At 42.1% G+C, this 20,259-nt stretch overlaps 1 protein-coding gene across 3 annotated transcripts in view; it reads right to left on the reverse strand.

Annotated features, from left to right (window-relative positions):
- arid5b (AT-rich interaction domain 5B) overlaps positions 1-20,259 on the reverse strand; it is a 104,047-nt gene that overhangs the window by 33,013 nt on the left and 50,775 nt on the right. For all 3 annotated transcript variants that reach the window (XM_037544221.1, XM_017714511.2, XM_017714513.2), the window contains exon 5: positions 265-380. In XM_037544221.1, coding sequence (XP_037400118.1) covers positions 265-380 — 116 coding nt within the window. The remainder of the gene's footprint in view (positions 1-264; positions 381-20,259) is intronic.

Here is a 20,259-nt window from a genome sequence, read left to right on the forward strand (position 1 = left end):
ACTCGGGGTTGCATGTGAGTTGACTGAGGAAGTGAAGGAGGGAGCATATTGTATATTGTCTACTGAATTTAATGCATATTTCTTAACTCCCATAACATAAGTACGCTGTAGTCGCATATTACGTATATCTCACGCGTAGCTCACTGACACAAAGAATTTCTGCCAAAATGATGAATTCTAACTTTCAACCTATATTAAACAAACAGAGGGGGTCTCTTGTGTTGTGTGCCGTATTGTATATTACACTCCTAATGATAGCGGTACCTTGGACTTGCCCTCCGTACTGCCAGGGTCTTTGCTGTTTCCACTCTGGCCTTGAGAGTCTCTGCGCTGGGAGAAAGAAAGCTTCTTCTTGCGGGGCCGGCCCTTCAGGTTAGGAGCTGCAGAGAGAGCAGAGAAAGCCACTTACAGTCCAGCAGGCAGTGACAGTGATTGCAACAACACACCCACTCACTCTACAGGCTCCTGACACACACTCCAAGCCCTATAGGCCCCATACCGCCACACGAGAGTGGCAAATAAGCCATCACCGCTAACCAAAATATAGTAATGATGAGCTTCTTCTAAAAATGTGGACATCAACTCGGGTGGGCACAGGCCTTGTCTGAAATAACTTGCTACTGCTGGATCATACTTTTCCCCCTTGATTTTCAGGGCTTGATATCACTCATGCATATCTTTTAGATGGTGTTAAAGTTGGCACCCATTAACCACAACCACAACTCGATATGATGAACTTAGCTTTCTAGATTCTCTGCTCATTATTTTAGTCTTTATTCCAGTGTGTGTTTAAAAAAATACACCAGCAATGTAAGCTATGAAGGCCTGCTTCTAAAACTAGGTGAGACTCAGTAGCAGCTGATTGCCAGGTGAGAAAATTCCCGACACACCAATTCTTTAAATAACATTTCCAAGTAATGTTAGTGCACACTCATACACATAGTTAGAGTGTGCATGCTCCAGGGTCTGACAGCATCTCAAATGTATTAAAAGCTTTAGATGCCAAGCGGAATGTTATATTCCAAACAGAAGGCCAAGAGAGCTGCTGGATCACATTTCCGGAATTTTCTTCGAGGCACAAGGCAGAGCTTTTCGGTAGAGACTTTTGTTTTCCTTCTTCAGAATTTCACATGTTTAAAAATGACAGCAACAAGCATCAAACACGTGACGGTGCCCTGGCCAGAAACAGGAGTGCCTCCTGACTCCAAAAACAAGAAAACACTTAGGACCGAGAAGGTGACCAGAAGCCTCATTCCGCGTCCGTTTTAGATTAAATCACAGTCAAGGTTAGCTTAAGCCCAAGGGTACAGCCACACTGCCACACTCTATCTCCTAATATATTTTGAGAAGCCGTGAACATAAAAGAATAGCTGTTCAGGGAGAGGAAAACAAAGTTTTAACACACACTAATCAGAAAAGGTCAAATCTCTGCTTTTTATATTCCAGTTGCACCCCCATTGTTCTCTTTGTATAATTGCTCAGTGAGCAGCAGGGGGTGGCGAGAAAAAAAAACAGCACCTGAAATTAAACCCTTTTTTATAAGAATAAACATTTATGTAGGAGCTTTTTTCCAGTCACCTTGGCAACAGGCGAGGCTGTTTTGTTTTGCGCAAGCCTTTGCCACAACTGCAGGCATCAGATACAGGTCCCACGGAGCCCTCTGCTGAGGTAATGGGGACAATCGAGTGGAACTGGACTGTTTCATACTCAAATATCAGTTTGTCTTTGTCCCCAAGATTAATGCACTCCAACAGTTCGTCCTTTTTCTTTTTTCCCCTCACCCCGTCCTCTCTCATGCTACAAGTCACACCATAATTCGAATTCCAGCCTTGTGAGTAATGCCTTACCCATGATTGCTGGAGTACATTAGCACTTATTCCCCACTCTTGTTTTGTCTTTACTTGGTATGAGGACACTGCTTATAAAGAGTTTCGTGCATGTGTATTACAAAGAGTGGCAGATTAGATTTAAATGGAGTATTCAAGCTATTTTCAACCTAATTTATGCAGTTACCACACGTACACCTGTACTTAGAAAAGCACAAAAAAGCAGCGCTCTGTTTTACAAACACACAAACCTGAATAAATGGCATTTACTGGCCATTATATATGTATAATTTTACATTTAAATGGCTTCAGAGCTAATATAAATAAATGCTTATAGGAATAGTTTGGTGAAAAGTCTAATGTACAGTGGTCCACTTACCCTGGGTGTAGCCCATCAGCCAAGTCATGACAGGAGTCTAAAGGCTAAAGTAGCTGACAAACATTAGCACTCAACAGTCATGCAAATAGCCCAAATTGTTTTTTAGAAGTACATCATGAAACTTCTCAACTCACTCAAACTGCACTTATTAAAGTTTGGCATGGCTTACTGTGAACTATAAAAACGAGCAATTAAACTTCACTGCTACCTGCAACTATTTCAGATAACACCGGCATTCACAAATCCGGACTGATCTTGGATCAGAATCTTCTGTATTTATGACAAATACTGATTCTAGAACAGCACACCTTCTTCTGAGGAGGTTTGAGAATACAGGCCCTGTTGTCTAAAGTGACTGTTAATGTTTACAGTCCACATTAAGTGCTCTGAGTGCTGCATACCGTGCTCTAAACCACAGTGACAAGTCTGCCGAGTTTAATGAAAGCCTGGATATGGTTCAAGCAGGATGAGAGAAGTTCTGGTGATGCATTTTTACCAAAACGATTTGGGCTATTCAAGTGCTTATTGGGTGCTTGTTAGCAATATTAGCCTCACATCTTCTACAGTTTTAAATTAAGAAGCAAAATTTGGGAATCTGGGGTAAATGGAAGACTGGATAAATTCTTGCTGGTTGTGTGACTCCTATTATAAGTCTGTTGTGTGATAGAAAAATGCTGGAGTGTGCCTTTAAGTAAGACGTGATGGAAAGGAAACAGCCAACACAGCATAGCATCACAGGCTCAAAAAACATCTGCCTCCTTTATTCACTGTCTCAAATCCTACTGTGAAATTACAGCAAAAGAAGGGCAGGCAGCATACAGAGAGAGAGAGAGAGAGAGAGAGAGACACAGTGAGAATATGTTATTCCTGTTTCTCTCTCTTGCATTAGCACTCCACTCAGCTTCCCCACTGTGCAGGCTGTACAGGCATATGACAGGCATTGGGCAGGCCGAGGCTGCAGATTTTTGGGCCGCTGCGCTGCAGGGCGGGAAACTGCTATTGGGCCTCCATTACTCACACATAAACAGATTACTGGCTGCCCAACACTGGCATGCAGCAGCCAAAGTCCACAACTGTCATTGTTGTGTACCACCAACCATCACTTTATTGACTTACCTCAAAACTGACATAACAGCTGGCCTGAGCCCCCCCCCCCCCCGTCAACTAGCCCCCCTCCTCTGCAGAAGTGTGTCAGTTGAACTGCAGTGAGAACAAAGGACGGAGTAACTGCGCTGAGAAAGGATTGGCCCAGATGCTCCCAGAAACTCAACCTCCACCTCTTGCTTCTTCCTCACCTTCCTGTCATTCCACACGTCCATAAAGTGGCATGTAACTATGTGACAGATGTCAAGGGGCTGATTAGTGTAACTCAATTATGGGCCTGCGGCATTCGCTTTGTGCAGTTTGAAGCTGTCACTTCGGGAAGTTAGTTGGCTCCATTAGTTTGTATTAAAGGATGAGCGTTCTAACTTACTCTGCATATCCATAAGAGTTAGTGAACTGGTGCTCGCTCACTTTTCAATGCGATGACTTCCTGTGATGCAGTGTAACTTTGGAATATCTAAAAAATGATTTTATTATTCAAATATTCGCATTTGGACCATTAACGTCGCTTTTGGTTGCTGGGTTGCATGACATGGACTCAATAATGACTATACTGCTACTAGGGCTGGCTCGAACATTCAGAATACAGAAGTATGGAATTCGTTTCGTTATTCAGTGCTCAAATCCTCTTAGTCATTTAGCCCACAACAGGTTTAATAGCCATATTTATCTCTGTTTACCACACAGTGTTTGATCACAAAGCCAGAAGAAAATGGCAATTACTTAAAGATGGAGGGATATTTGGGTTGGCGGTTAGGGCCCTGTAGCCGGAAGGTCACCGGTTCGATCCCCAGAGCCGACAGTCCATGACTGAGGTGTCCTTGAGCAAGACACCTAACCCCCAACTGCTCCCCGGGCGCCGTGCATAGGGCTGCCCACCGCTCCGGGCAAGTGTGCTCACTGCCCCCTAGTGTGTGTGTATGTGGTGTTTCACTTCATGGATGGGTTAAATGCAGAGGTGGAATTTCCCCGTTTGTGGGATTAAAAAAGTATCACTTAACTTAATATTAGGCACAAAAATTCACATGGCACCCAGGTAAGGTTAGTAAATGGCTGAACACATTGCCCCCCTAGAAGTCCCCCTTTCTCTTTAAAAGACAAGCAAGAAAAAACAGTGAAAGATATTAAATGTTTAAACAAAGAAATAGCCAAATACACATTTATTTGTTTGGCTACAGTTTTTAACAGTTAAATGACATTGAACGAAGATGCTGAGGCATCCACAGTCACTCATTTAGCCCTGAGGAGCCAAGAAATGCAGATAAACAGACAGTTAATTAGTTTCATTGACTTCTATACGATATGAAAGGCTTTAAATCGTATGACTGTAATATAAAACACGGAAATAGCCCACTACTCCATCAATGAGATTTGTGCTCATCGACTGAAATTATTTCACTTGTGACGAAACCCAACTTAGACCACCTAACCCTAAACCTGACCCAAGTCAGCAATGGAACGTAAACATGGCTAATCGTTCACTAAACCAGCTAAACTGACCATCAAAACATGTCAGATTTACATCTTGAGCTTACATCTGCATCATCTCTGCTATCTGAATAATCAGAAATCCACTCCTATGTCTCCTTACCTGGCATAACATTACAGCACGTGTACCTTTTGGCATCTTTGGGACGTCTGCTGCAGAAGAGGGATATTATAAATGTGTAAAATGTGTGAAAATGAACATAAATATTATCGTTTTAAGGGCAGTGCTGAGAATTAGTACTGGAGAACCAGTTTGGCAACACCACAGAGTATTCGAAGCCTGTAAAATGCTGTTCAGGACGGCCCTAATTGCTACATATTGTGCAACAAACCTTGCAACATATTAAACCATGTTAGTGAATCAGTAATGTGACATGCTTAAAGGCTTTCCTGAATTATTGTGACCAAAGTAATTTAAGATTGTTGGATTATATGCACACTTTGATTCATCAAAATACCCACAGAAACACTCATCTGGAACATTCATCAGGATGGTCACAGCAGAAACCAGCTAATTTGCCTATTTTGCAATAACTAACAAATGATATACTGTGCTGCCCTAACACTTCTCAATTTGAACAGGTTGTTCAAAAGGCATGTTGGTGGTCAAGACTGTAACTGAGGTATTGTCTGGTCTGGAGGCTCTACGCTTTTCTTCCAAATTCACTGCGGAGTACTACAAGGTCTCCAGCAGATCAAGTATCTGCTCATGCATTCCTGTGGTCATGTTTGTTCCTTGAGCGAATATGTTTGAAGCATATCTGTGGACTCTCCTGCCAAAGATTTGGCCTGAGCCATTTAAAGCTTGAGGGAAGTCTCAAAGGAAACCAAATGAAATGCGTTGCCTCAGAGTGTTACTCAACCCCCCCCCCCCCCCCCCCCCCACCCCCACCTTATGAACACAAACACATACAAGTACTGTACAGTATGTGAAAAATGCCTGGTGTCTTATCTCCTTCCTATAATGGTAAAAACATCTTTATCCTTTACTTCCTCTCCTCTCCTTCACACAGTCATAAAATGTGCCAGTGTCAATAAAATGTGGTGCAGTGCTATTGAGTTCCTGTCTCAGTATTTGTATAGGAGCCTTTGGTTATGTTCAGGGTTTAGGACTGGAAGCCTCTTCTGTAGTCCCAGTGCTCCAGCCCTGCTGCTGCGCTAACTAGCATACAAACGCATCGCAGCCACGATCAATGCGGCACTGCTCCGACAACTTCATTTATTATGCAGCGGAGCGCTCTCCTTGTGTCTTCGTCTCATTCTCGTCTTTTGTTACCACCAATTTGTTCACATTATTCCGGAGGACAATTAATTAAAAAGCCCTGCCAAGAAATGTAAGATATTTCATTTTGACAGGGAGTAGGATTTTTTAAGGACCACACCGAATATGTGGCAGTAAACAAGGAGGAAAGGGAGAGAGAGAAAGAGAGAGACACTTTTACTACAATTAACACAATGACTGTTTATCTTGCATATAGATTTCCCTCTATGGAGTGCCACAGGGGTCACCTGTGGGATCACTGACTTTGCTAGTTAATAAACTCGTGTGTGCCTGTGGTGGTGGGGGGTGGGGTTGTGGTTCACAAAGGAAGATTTCTCAGTAACTTAACCCAAAAGCAAAGAATGTCCTTAGCTCATGGCTTATTGGACACTAGGCTTAAGTAATCTGGCTAACTGAGAAATCCAGCTTTGCAAAGTATTCTCTTGAATTTAGCCCCACATGTCCAGCAAGACAGAGAGTGCCTCATGTCCCCTCTAACTCTCTCCCTCCCCCGACTGGGGCCAATCCCAAACCACCCAACTCTTCATCATCATCATCATCATCACAGCTTCATCCTCTAATTCGGTTCATAATGTGAGTGCACGCGCCGCCGACCTAGATGGATTATATGAATATATACCTGACAGAAACATTCATATCAATGTACTAGAGCAGGAAGGAGTGGTCCGTCACTTCACATCTATCCACATATCACACAGCTCACCATCTGTAAGAGAGACAGCAGAAAATAAATCTCCACCTATTCCCTCCCTCTGCCTGTTCACCCCCCCCCCCCCCCCCCCCCCAGTCTGATTTAATTCTCTCTTATTCTTTTTCAGCCCCTCCAACCCTCCCTCCCTCCTTCCTCTCTCTGATTTAATACAACACTATACAGCAGATGGCAGTGTGAGGCACAGAAGGAGCAAAACATACACGATGAATAAATGATATCGTCCTCGCTAAATAATGCTGTGTGCTACTAAATCCCCATCTGAAACAGCAACTGTTCCATCTTTTAATCTCGCACAGTGTTGAGCTCCAGAGAGGAGAGGAAACAGCAGAACGCTCCAGCTCGCAGGCCGACGTCGTTTACGGCTTTACAGTGCAAACAGACGGGGGCCGAACAATGAGTCAATGTCAGCCCATGACGCTCATGCCAAGGTCAGATGCTAATTCAAGAGGGAGCAAGTGGTACAGTCACACTGCAAAGGCTGCGGTCGCACATACAGGGGCACACATGCTCTCGCCGGCTCTGTCACAAATATAAAATCACGCATGGTCAGACACCCAGCTAGCCATTTTCACATCAGCCGCTCAGGGTAGCTGTTATTTATTTACCTATCTGTTTACATATTTATTTGTTTGTTTGTTTCTGCTAAAGCCGGCAGTGTCATTCACTGCACTGCATTGTGGGAGAATGCTGTGTCAGCTGTAACTCACACTATCCTGCCTGCAGTCTTATGACAATTCATTCACCTTTCCTACCTCAAGATTTCCAAATCGATAATACTTAGCTGACACATACGCCCGACTTTTGGCACCTTTTTTAATATCAATCCAGGCAGTAGTGCTGAACGATGCAGATAAATTATAAATGTAGGTAGATAAAGATAAAATGTACTGATGCGACTGCAGCTGCGATATGCCTAGCAATATATATTCGGACTAAAAATGATTTAAGATATATAACACTCACAGAACACTCATCAAAAATGCCTGGGATTGGCCAGAATGTTTACAGAACGCAATGAACGGCTCTGTGATTGGTTACAGTGCTCATTTGCATACTGTAGCCTTCTGTAATGTCAGTATTGCAGATTGTAAACAATTAAACTATAGTGTGCAAGCCAGCCAGGAAGCCACATCTTCAAAGGGGAATTCTACTGATTTTTCAACGTTTTTACATAAATGGTTAAGCTGTAAACGGGTCACTCAAAGTGGTTTGATGTTCATTCTAAAGAAACTTACTCAGAATTGCTCATAGTTGTGGTGATGGGAACCAGACATCCAAAGTGTTTAATGTCTCTAAAAGCTCCCTCACACAGAGTAATTACAGGAAATGGTTATAAATACACGTCCGGATGCGTGAGATGCTGTTTTGCGATAGTTTTGAGATAAAATTTTGGCACAGAAGGTATTTTTTTAAATAGATTCATGTGGAGAGATGTACGCAGGGCAAAACTGTACCCAAAGAACTTTTCCACTACCCATATTTTAGCTTTTACCACTGCTGTTACCAGTATCGTGAGATAAAAATGAGAAATCTGAGTTGGTAAGTTTCTCTACAGTGTACGATATCACATCAAACCAGTTTGAATTACGTTACAACCGCTGATAGAAATTTAGGACAATCCCTTTTAATCACTACTGTTGCCAGCCACAAATAAACCAACCTCCATGGCCAACGGTGCACTCTTACAGAGCTGTAAACATACCGCTGCGACAGTCTGTCAAAGTCTGCTGTCCTTAGAGAGGCAACAGCAAGACACAAGTGCCAATGAATTCAGTACCAGATACATTACAGCCAGCAAACTATGTAAGGGGAGTGAAAAAAAATACAACACGACTAATCCAATTATGGCTACAGCTTCATCCGCCCTTTGTTCTTGTTCCACAGAAGCTCTTTTGTACAGCTCTGTGCAGCAATGTGCCCCATGCATATTTTAGCTGGTCTTATTAACTTCTGACTATCAGTTATTTGATCTTTACCTAAAACAATCCAATGTGACTCAGCTTCTCTCCCTCTCTCTCTCTCTCTCTGTCTCTCTCTCTCTCTCTCTCTCTGTCTCTCTCTCTGTCTCTCTCTCTGTCTCTCTCTCTGTCTCTCTCTCTGTCTCTCTCTCTCTCTCTGTCTCTCTCTCTGTCTCTCTCTCTGTCTCTCTCTCTCTCTCTGTCTCTCTCTCTGTCTCTCTCTCTCTCTCTGTCTCTCTCTCTGTCTCTCTCTCTCTCTCTCTCTCTCTCTGTCTCTCTCTCTCTCTCTCTCTCTCTCTCTCTGTCTCTCTCTGTCTCTCTCTGTCTCTCTCTCTCTCTCTCTCTCTCTCTCTGTCTCTCTCTCTGTCTGTCTCTCTCTCTCTGTCTGTCTCTCTCTCTCTCTCTCTCTGTCTCTCTCTCTCTCTCTCTCTGTCTCTCTCTCTCTCTCTGTCTGTCTCTCTCTCTCTCTCTCTCTCTCTCTCTCTCTGTCTCTGTCTCTCTCTCTCTCTGTCTCTCTCTCTCTCTCTCTCTCTCACTCACTCACATTTAGGCACTAATCCCGATCCATTTTATACGTTTACAGTACTGTGCAAAAGTTTGGGCCACTTCATTTATTTAATTTCCAGTCCAAACTGCCATTAAGTATACATTATGCATATTTTTGATGAGATAAGATAGTTTCAAATATGACATACCTGGCAGACCTGAGAGATAGCTAAAAAAATTTACCAGTCCGTTACATATAAACTGGACATTTGAGGTGTGGAGTAAATACTGATGGAGTCTAAAGTTGTAATGACTTGGATTTTAAGAAGCAGAAAACAAAACCAACTTCTGAGCCTGATCAGGAGGTGTATTAGTAACATATAAGCCACTAAACCTGTCCTGAAAACAATATATATATATATTAAACTGTTTAAAACACTGCTTTTTTTGTTTTTTTTCTGCTTTTCTTTAAAAACGAATTACTTTTTTGTTTGTTTTGACTGAAAATCAAATAAAGGGTCTCTGACTTTTGCACAGTATTGTATATGTATTTAATATTTTATAACTGGCTAGAATAATAATATCTTTATGTGCTACAACCGCAGATGGTTCATATATGGGTACAGTGCATGTCTTTCACAAGGGTGGATTTTTTTTTTTTTCTTTTGAAAAAATGTGATTATTTTATGCTTTTGTAAGCTCAGCCTCTGATATTAAAAAAGGCAAGCCATGGGAATAAATGGCAGCATTGCTGGAGATTTACCTTGAATTATTTATACCCATCATGTTAGAGAAGTCATCTCATTGACAGGCAGTTGCCCTCTAGTGTCACTGAGAGGTATTACTCTGAGCAATAATGACCTCAACACAACCACACATACAGCAGAGACACTGCAGAGCTATAGGACATCACATTAACCCCTTCCTGGCTCCATCAGATAACAAATGAGGCAATATCTTAATGGATGCTTCAACATCCTTTTGAAAATGACTAAAAGAAAGACCAATATTAAGCTTAATGTTAATGCTATTGATAAAACAGCAATATTTATAATAAACATGTTCCTCTAATATGAGGAGAATGGCCAAGCTAAAATATTAGTATTATTTATATTATGACTCTTCAATTTACTTGAGTTTTAGAAATGTGACAGTTGGATCAGCCAGTAATGCAGAAATATATAGTTTTATTTATATATAAATATATATTTAGTTATATATAAAGTTTATGACCAATATAATATAATATAGGTGGGAATTGCTGCAGGAACCAAGATACAATGTCATGATATTTGAGGCTTGATGCTACTGTATTATGATATTTAAAGATGTTTAATACATTATTGTCATTTGTGCTGTCAAATGATTAAAATAATCATGATTAATCACATTATTTTTGGTAATCTTAACTAATCACATTTGTCTCATTTGCTCAAATTCTTTTTTCATTTTTCATTTAGTGCATGGCCAAAGTAAGCTTAATCAGAATGTATAATCTCTTTTCATAACTCAATAACATTATTTTCATGATGATGAACATGAAAATCATCTCTGATGTAACTGATATCGCTGGTATCGAGGGTTTATATAAGACCTTCAGTCACAAACAACTGAAAATACCTTTAGTTTTATCAAGAAAGCCATTAAAGAAACCTGCCAATTAAAAGCGTAAAAAGTATTTGAACAAGAGGATTAAAGTCACGAGTCGTAATAACACTGTGGGCTTTAGGGTGGAACTACAGATGGTTTGAGAATTTGAAGTAGGAAAATGTAACAATGTTAAAAACTTAATGACATTAATTATTCACCACATTATCACATTATTAATGTGTTAACATTGACACCACAAGTTGCTAAATGACATACTGTGATATACTGCAATTTATTTTGGCTGGAAATTAATTAAAAAACCTAAAACTCTTTCTAATAACAATTTCTTCAGTAGAACACTGTGGCATTTGGTAATCCCTTGCATTTAACCCATCCGTGAAGTGAAACACCACATACACACTAGTGAACACACACACTAGGGGGCAGTGAGCACACTTGCCCGGAGCGGTGGGCAGCCCTATCCACGGCACCCAGGGAGCAGTTGGGGGTTAGGCGTCTTGCTCAAGGACACCTCAGTCATGGATTGTCAGCACTGGGGATCGAACCGACGACCTTCCGGTCACAGGGCCGGTTCCCTAACCTCCAGCCCACGACTGCCCCCTAATTTATCATTATAAATGAAATGATAAAATATTGATATTTGCACCTCTTTGTATCAATACTACTTTACAACCCAAAATCCTGCAGTATTATACTGCATCAATTATTTCTCCCACCCATAGTATAAAACTATACTGGCTAATATTCAGTATTATCAGCCCACTGGTAAAAAATGCTTATATGGGTCAAGCCCATGCGTGTGTTTGTGATCACAGTAATGTCACACACAGACCACAGTAAGATGAATCCCCCAACAGCTCACATTTAACAACAGCACAGACAGTAATGTAATAGGCCAGCGAGACCGAAGCTGCTAAAGTGCACATTAATCTGAGCCGGTCACTCCTCCGCAGAGTGCCTGGCGGGGTGTCCAAGTGAGGGTCAATTTATGGACGTACAAATTAACGGTCCCCACCGAACAACAGATGTGGCGTCACCTGATCCCACCTTCCGTCGTTTACTTAGCGCCTTCGTCCATAGGCCGCATTTCATCCTCTTTTAGCAATGGCACATTCCTGGGGGGGTTGTTAGTGGAGCGGGGGGCCGCAGCCTGTAAGTGTATCCACTCCAGGCTCAGGCGTGTGCGATATCCACCAGACCAATTTCTCATAAATCTCATTTATTTATACAGCCCTCGCCTTCTTTTTTTTACCGCCCCCTCCACTTCCTCTCTCCTCTGCTCCTAAATGAAGACACTAATATGCAGCCCTGGTTTGACCGAGCACCAGCCAGCTCCGCTGACGTTTAACACACTGGATAGTTAGCAGTTACGTTACAGTGGATTTAATGCGGCAGGGGAACACATTACGAAAGTGAAGAGAGAAATTTGGCAAAAAAAGATCAAAAATAAGTAGAGCGGTCTAAAAAAATCACTGATTATATCAGATAATTAAGTAACAGGAATGAAAAACTCTCATATCTACACAGAACTGTAATCTGTGGTTCATAAGAGAGATTTGGAAGAAAAGAAATATAAACAGTCCTCAGTAGGGACACGTGGGAGACACTGCTTCGTGCTCAGAAAGGTGTGGAATAACCTTTGGTAAATTCATCAAAATAAATTGCATGGCGTCCACGGGGAGGGGAAGAATGTGCCGTGTGAAATTTGCATTAGAATCGCTGATGCAACCGTGTTAGAGTGGCAGTGCGGGGCAAAGCGCAATCTGGGAGGGAGAGAGAAAGTATGTGCAGCTGTGCAGACAGCTAGCTAAAACTTTATGTCCCACCCGGAACGGGGAGTGCAGCTAATGATTAACAACATCACTGATTAATCTACAGAATGTTGTGTAATTAATTTAATAAAATTCCGCCAGTTCATCTTTTTTTGCCTCCATCACTTAAAACGTGTTAGGTGTCCAAATGTGACCAAAAAGAAATAATGAAAATGCAAAAGAAAAGCAAAGAAAGAAAACCGTAGTGTGTTCGTTTTACCATCTGTATTCCATATAAGGTGGGCAATATGGCAAGATTTGCATCACGATATTTAGCGTTTCTGAAATTTGATATGCAGTAAGTCAAAAACTACAAATACGATGACTTTTAATCAAAATGTCATTCTGCGCTGCACTAAATCCAATTGAACATGATTAATTAGGCTCTTATTGTATGAAACATACAGTTGGTGAGTTTTCTTTAAGTACTGATGATCTCCACAACATGCTCAGTAAAGTGTAGTGCAAAGTCATCATGTATTTTATCAACATTATAATAAATAATGTCATATCACTCACGCTAACTTCACTATTCTGTACATAGTTCCTTTTTCATATTCAGTGCATTTTCTTAACTTGACTGTACCAAAACAATCCAACAGAACTGCGGTGAAGTCTGAGATTACGCTACACTTCATTCCCTCAGGATTGACGCCCACGGGGCAAAAAAACAATAAAAATATCACCCCAACACTTCCTGCAGTTTACTGGAATGTCACAATGGAAATTTTAGCAAATGATTAATTGCTATATAAATAATTATTAAGACTTTTTGTTTTGCTGTCACAGTCTCTCCTATTTTAAACCTACAGTGACCAAATTGGCTGATTAATCATCTTGCACGATTTTCAAACCGCCACAAATGGTGCTGCTAACTAGTTTAGCTGGCATGATGATAGTTCTGTTCACCGCAGAACGTGCTAGATTCTAGCTAACTAAAGCACAGACTCAAGTTAAGATTATGATGAAATGAAATCTGTTCCATCATCACCACAGCACTGGCGCTCTGCTGAAACAAGTGCAGATGATAAGAACAGCAGCAGCGAAGTGACTGCAGTTTCAGTAACAAGCGAAATCAAAGCTGTTCGGTGGCGGTCGGGACTGTAGCGTATTGGTTCAGCTTAGTTATCAGGACAAACCCCCCGCATATCAAAGCGCAGGCTTTGTTCCAGCTAACTGATGCTACACGGCTGCCTGAGAGTGCAAGGTCAAGTAAGTGGTGTTGGCGTGACAGATGAAATTGAATGTATTGTCTGTGGAATTGTCTGTGGTGCTTAGAGGTTTCCTGGCTGATTTCCCCCCTTTTTTAATTAGTCACACCCATCGATGAGCTCCCACACCACCAATCACTGAGCCCCAATAAAATAGAAATGGGTGGAATGTGTTTATTTTGAAATCCTGATGTCATTTTTAAATACTGTGATATACCTTATTACCGTTATACCACCCAACCCTAAAGTGCAGACAGCTTAAACAAAACAGATCAGGTGATTATGAAATAATTGTGCCACGTCTGGTGCCAACTTTTCCTAAATCAGCGTCACTAAAGGCTTACAGACTTTGCTGACTAATCCTTACAGCCCTACCTACAACCATTTGTGTGTATGTTCCTTATATAACAATGCAGGGCAACCTAGGCAAGCTTTCCATCATGCCTGAGTGTCCTGTCACAGTGGGGGTGGAGGCAGAGGCTCTGGGACAGGAGAGATACGGAGCAAGTTACAGATTGCACGGCGGATACGGCTGCAGTGGTTCATTCTCTCACACACACACCGCATATCAGAGCTCTGACACTGTAGATAGGTCAGGCAGATGTAAACGACTGAATGGCCTAATTGTGTTATCTTCTCTGAACTGATTTCTGGATTGTTGATGAGAGATGATAACAGAACATGATACGATGTTTAATGAGATTAGCTTCTAAGATTTCAGTAATAAGGACTTTGTTAAGCATAACAGAAATAGCTTGAGCATAAATGGGGCTATAAATACACAGGCCACCAAACAGAGTGACCATGCAGACTGCATGAAAGAGCGGCTTTCCCCCCCCCCACAAAAGAGAATCATTTTTTCGGATTTAACCACCAAAAACTCCCTTAAGCCATTAACTATTCTCTTTACACACGTCCAATTTGGGTTGTCACTCTCAAAAGAATGGCATAGCGAGAGAGAGAGAGAGAGAGAGAGAGAGAGAGAGAGAGAGAGAGAGAGAGAGAGAGAGACTGGGGGAGTGTGTGTGTATGTGTGTGTGAAAGAGAGGCTGAATATAACTATTGCTGTTTGTTCACTCCTGCTGACATAATGTGAATTCCACGGTGGCTGCGATTACCAGGGAGATAGGGCAGCATATAAAAGATCTTCTGCCTGCCTCTCAAACTTTGATTTTCACTGAATATAATTACACAGCCCAGCATGTGCTCTTTGTCAAAGTCAACACAAAAGGAGGGCATATCATAATCCTTCACTGTGCTTCAGCCTCTAATGATTTTCATTACAGAGTAAGCAAGGTTAATCTGACTATGTATCTGCACATAAACGTTCCTGTTTATGTGCTGCCTTTGTTCGCCTGGCCAGGGGAATGTTTCCATCCAAGTTAAAGTGATGACTTCGAGCAGTGGCCAAAATCAAATTGACACAATTTTCCCCTTAGCTCAAAATATGCTCCATCAGCCTAGAAGTACTTGGTGTCTAAACACCAAACAAAAGCATGTCGCATTGCTAAAAATAGCACTAGCCACCATCTTGAGGCTGGAACGTCCAGTTTTATAGATGACAGAAACGGGGAACCCTCAGGGCCTTATAAGCCTTCTGAGATTATTTAATCTGCTTTCACACCTAGTTCGTTTGGGGTTTTGTAATCGCTGTATCTTCTTCACTTGGTTCGGCTGATTTCACACGGCAATGGCTAAAGAGTCCCATATTATACGCGAGCGCTGGTTTATTAGTCTGAAATTATGCAGGGTTACGAGCGTCTGTTACCCTCATAACTGTTATTGACCACCGTTTAAGTCTAAAAAAATCCCACTTTGCATGAAAATAGAGGCGCCTAACGTCTAAACCTGACTAACCAATACAGATGCTAATGCAATACGTTTCTGCAATTCACACGCCAAAGACAAAGGCTTCTGTATTATTAATATGAGCATCTCTAGAGTCAGAGCTTAAGACAGGCAGATTATAAAGACAATACGGCTGATGTGATCTGAGAAAAAGAATGCTTTGATGCTTATTTCCCTCCTTTATAGCAACAGTTCATTTGTTTAGTGCACACCTGAGAACGAGTGGAGTGTGCATTGCTGTCAAAGTGGACCAATTTGATAGATCTGCACCAAATCATTTCGGTTCTAAAGCGCTCAAAGTTTTATAGTAACACTCGTTTCAGTTGCCAACAAAAGGGTTCAATTCTCGAAACATTTAACAGAAAACTGTCCAATCAGGACATTTTTTTCTGAGCGCTATTCGGACAGATATAGCCAAGTGAGTTAGGGATCAGACAACGTGATCATTTAGACATGCGGTTTGCACAACTCCTTGTTAGCAACATCAGCCTTGCAAAACAGAAAAAAGCAAACCAAGCATGTCTTGGCTGATTGACTACATAGAGGTTAAGAGCAAAACTGTGTGAATTTGATTTCTCGACACGCCATCTCTTTAATGAATGTGCTGGAAAGCCTGAACTTCAAACATATTAAGGACTTTGAAGGCAGAGGAGGCGAGAGGAAGGGAAGCTGAAAAAAGAGGAGGAGCCTTCTTTTATCCGCATGTGTGATTTGAGATGGCTGGACCAAAGCCAGGCACTAATCGTCATCATGTAGCTTGACTACAGACCCCATTCCACTGTATCCCCATGACAACCGGGCTACCAGCAGCACATGTATATTTACCAGAAACTTAATATAACTTTGAAGTCGGCGCCCCCCTGCTATAGGTGAGCCGTTTGAAAAGGCTGGCTGGAATCGATTCGATTGCACTGCTCCCACAGAGAGCCGGAAAAATATAGCCTCGTTTAGGAATTAGCAGTGAAGGCTAACGCTGCAGCTGTGAAGAAGCTTTGTAATTGTGATATAATTTATGAGCATTTGTTCTCTCTCTCTGTGAGCTCCTCTTTTCCATGGAAGAAAGTACGCTGTCCCATTTTTCTTTGAAAATGCCTCTGCCTCTTTATGAATTTGACATGTTTCCTTAGGCAGCTAACTCATTCTAGTTTGTAACTCTTGCCATGACATCCATCAGACGAGATGGATCATTTTGTTCGCGACATTTCTGAAATGACATGAGCTGCGTTTTAAATGAGCTAGCAGATCCTACGGGGACGACGCTTAAAAGCCCCCTGTATATACGTTCCTTTGAAGCCAAGGGCCTGTATGCGTTCTTTTGTACAATATTGGCGTAGCGCTGGGGCCCAGGCAGGGAAGCCATGGATACAGTACTGTCCCAGTTTCTCTACAAGGAGATCCAGGCTCACTAGCCCCCAGCACAGATGGATCCATGCCCGCTAATGACATTCCACGTTCTGGGATGTCTGATAACAAGGGGTCAGCTCTGTGTGCTTTGCCCCGCCCATCACGGTCCTGTGACATGAAGAATGTGAGACTCTTAGCCCCTCCCTCCCCTTTCTCTGTTCCCTTCACCACTCACAACTGGGTTATTTGCATATGACTGTCAAAGTCTGAATCAGCAATTTCCTCTCTCCTGGCGCGATGGGTCAGCAGAGTTAACCTGCTGTGGTCCTAAAGGCTGGGAGGGCCTGGTGGGACGACAGCCCGCCCACTGATGACAGCCTCCATTTGTCTTATAGCCAAAAGCCTCCACTCAGGAGCTGATGGGGGCATTTGCATAAATCTGTATATGTTTGCATACATATAAATAAAACATTCCAATAATGAGGCTGGCACAAACGAAGAGGCAGGATATTGGGTCAGTGCTTGGCTTCCCCTTTAAGATATTACTTTGCTTAAAGAGGAATTAATGATAGTCTGTGAAGTCCGATTACAGTCAACGTCAGGCATCCCTGTGAGCGAAATAAGGGGCCGTGCTTAAACAGGACCCGTTTCTTTTGAATTTCTGCGCTCGTGTTCCACTTACATGCTAAAGCTACATCTTTTATTAACGCTCACAAAGAAGGGAAATAAGTTGTTCCAGGAAGAGGTAATTAAACAACTCAAAGAACTATTGTTTGCTCCCTGCTCATTCATTCAGACGGTGAAAACAAGCCCCACACACTCACAACAAAACATGCTGAAGCTCAGTGGGTAGTAACCTCTCCAATATTAAAGCAATACATCAAAAGGGTATATTATACTACCCCACACTTTAACTCCGAGATAAAAGCTGCAAAGCCGCCATACATCTTTAAGAAAAGCACTGCAGTTCTACTCAGAGCTATACTTTAAGGGCCTCTCCTTGAATGCCTTGAAGGACGTGAACCCATCTCTCATGATTATGTGATTATCTGTAACAATAGGTTACTACTGGCAGCATACAGCATGGACACTGCGTCTGCTTCTCTATGCTCTTCTGGTTCTCTGACACAGCACATAACTGTTTGCCGCTGTTTGGCTGAGGGGACTCTCAATGGCAAAGCCACTGAATGACAGTAGGCTGAGTGCGAGAAAATGCATTGGTATTCAGCACGCACAGCGTAATTTAGTTACTTGGCCAGTAATAAACCATCTTGCCGCCTCTGTAAAGTGTATTCTAGCAGAACCCTAGTGGAGCTGGGGAGAGCGAGCGCGAATATGTCACAAGGTCTCAGAACTGACCTTTAAAATGACTAAAGTGTGGGGAGCTGTGAAATAATAGTTTGTCACAAAGAGGCGAAGCTACAAAAGCCGCAACCACTCCAGGAGTGTTTAATCATTACATGTCGAAATAATGAAGTAGCACAACGGCACTGTTGCCAAATGAAATTATCCCAAGGGGGGTAGTCATGAGAGTGGGGGTGGTGAAATTGTAGGAACACTCTCCATGCAGAGAATGTGACCAGACAAGCATTGGTGAATGATCTCAGGTTTTCTCTTTTCCTTCGCGTTATTGTCGGATCTCTTCCACAGGGATCGCTCGGGCGCCGTTCTGCAAGCATGAAGCCGTTTGAACTGTTGCTGCATCCCGTAATTTCCTGAATTTGCTCCTTTGCTTCTGGGAGAGCATATGAGTGCAAGCCTGACCATGTTAAAAAGGAAAAAAGGGGGGGGGACACAGTTCAAACACTAATCTCACACATCAACACCATCTCATTTAGACCACTGGCCATTTTTTCTATGAGAGCTCCTCGTGTTGTAATTATTCTGTACATGCCTTTTGAAATGACCTTGTTGAAACGGCTCCCATCCACCAAATGATGTATGATTTGGCTGCAGCTCCTCTGCTCACAATGGCTGGGGAGGCACAATGCACCAACTAATTGTTTAACTGAAGCAGCGGGCTATTAAGGCTGCAATTGTACAGCTCTTCAAAATGGTAGTCTATTATTTCTGCATGAGCGGCCCTGCACTATGCAAAACTCAAATTAGGGCTCTCCCGAGTCAATCCAGTGCCTCAAACTCTCATCACTCTAATAAATATCAAACATATACAGTTAAAAATAAATAAATTAAATAAACACTGACACTTTGAGACCAAATCAGAGGGTTATTACCCTATTACTCAGGATGGAAGGCCCCCTTTTTTTAATTTCCCAAGCAGCCCAAACCACTCGACATAATGACAGTTAATTACAGTGAAATACAACACGGGGCGAAGGCGTCCCCCCGGGTTACTGATATGTCAGTGTGGTATGCAAAGCGAACATAAAGCCTGGCACAACCACGACAACCATTATCTGCGTAAAGACAGGCAAATCGCTGAGACACCTACCACGGCTTTGGCACCCTTCATTTAAACAGAAGGAGGCCCAAACTGCGTTTCCTAACAGAGTGAACTAACTGGCGATTCAGCCATTTTCTCGCCATCCATATGCTGAACCAATCCTAGAACATTTGTCCACTCTTATATGCCACAACTGGCCCATAAAATGTAGGAGACACGTTGAGCAAAGCGCACTCTAATACAAACCTACCAAGGAGCTCTTCAGTAGCTAACCAGCTAACCACTGCAAAAGTCACAGAGTGCTGTGTGAATGTCAGACAACGTCCTTTCATTTATTTCCTTGCCAATTTTCAAAGAAATCTGCAGCATTGATTTTCCACCCTGCCACTGTTCAGTCTTAGAAGTTGGTTTCATTTTCTTCACTGGGGCAGTACCGCTCTTGTCTCTGGGGTGGTACGCTCAAAGCTACTGTACTGACTCCACACACCCCGCCTCGTCTCCAGGCTTCTTATTTTACTGTTCTGTTTTAAAACATTTGGTTATGAAAAGGTGTGTAAATACACTTTTCCAGTGGGAGAAACGTACATAAGGCTCACAATTGGACCTTAAAACCTCTGTTGTACCACTGAGGGCACATTTACATTGTTTCTAACAGTATATATATATATATATATATATATATATATATATATATATATATATATATATATATATATATATATGTGTGTGTGTGTGTGTGTGTGTGTGTAGTTCTCCTAAAGTCCTGTGTAGGCAGCAAGACACCAGCTACATCTA

The sequence above is a fragment of the Pygocentrus nattereri genome, chromosome 13 (assembly GCF_015220715.1).
Source record: "Pygocentrus nattereri isolate fPygNat1 chromosome 13, fPygNat1.pri, whole genome shotgun sequence".
Classification (NCBI taxonomy): Eukaryota; Metazoa; Chordata; class Actinopteri; order Characiformes; family Serrasalmidae; genus Pygocentrus; species Pygocentrus nattereri.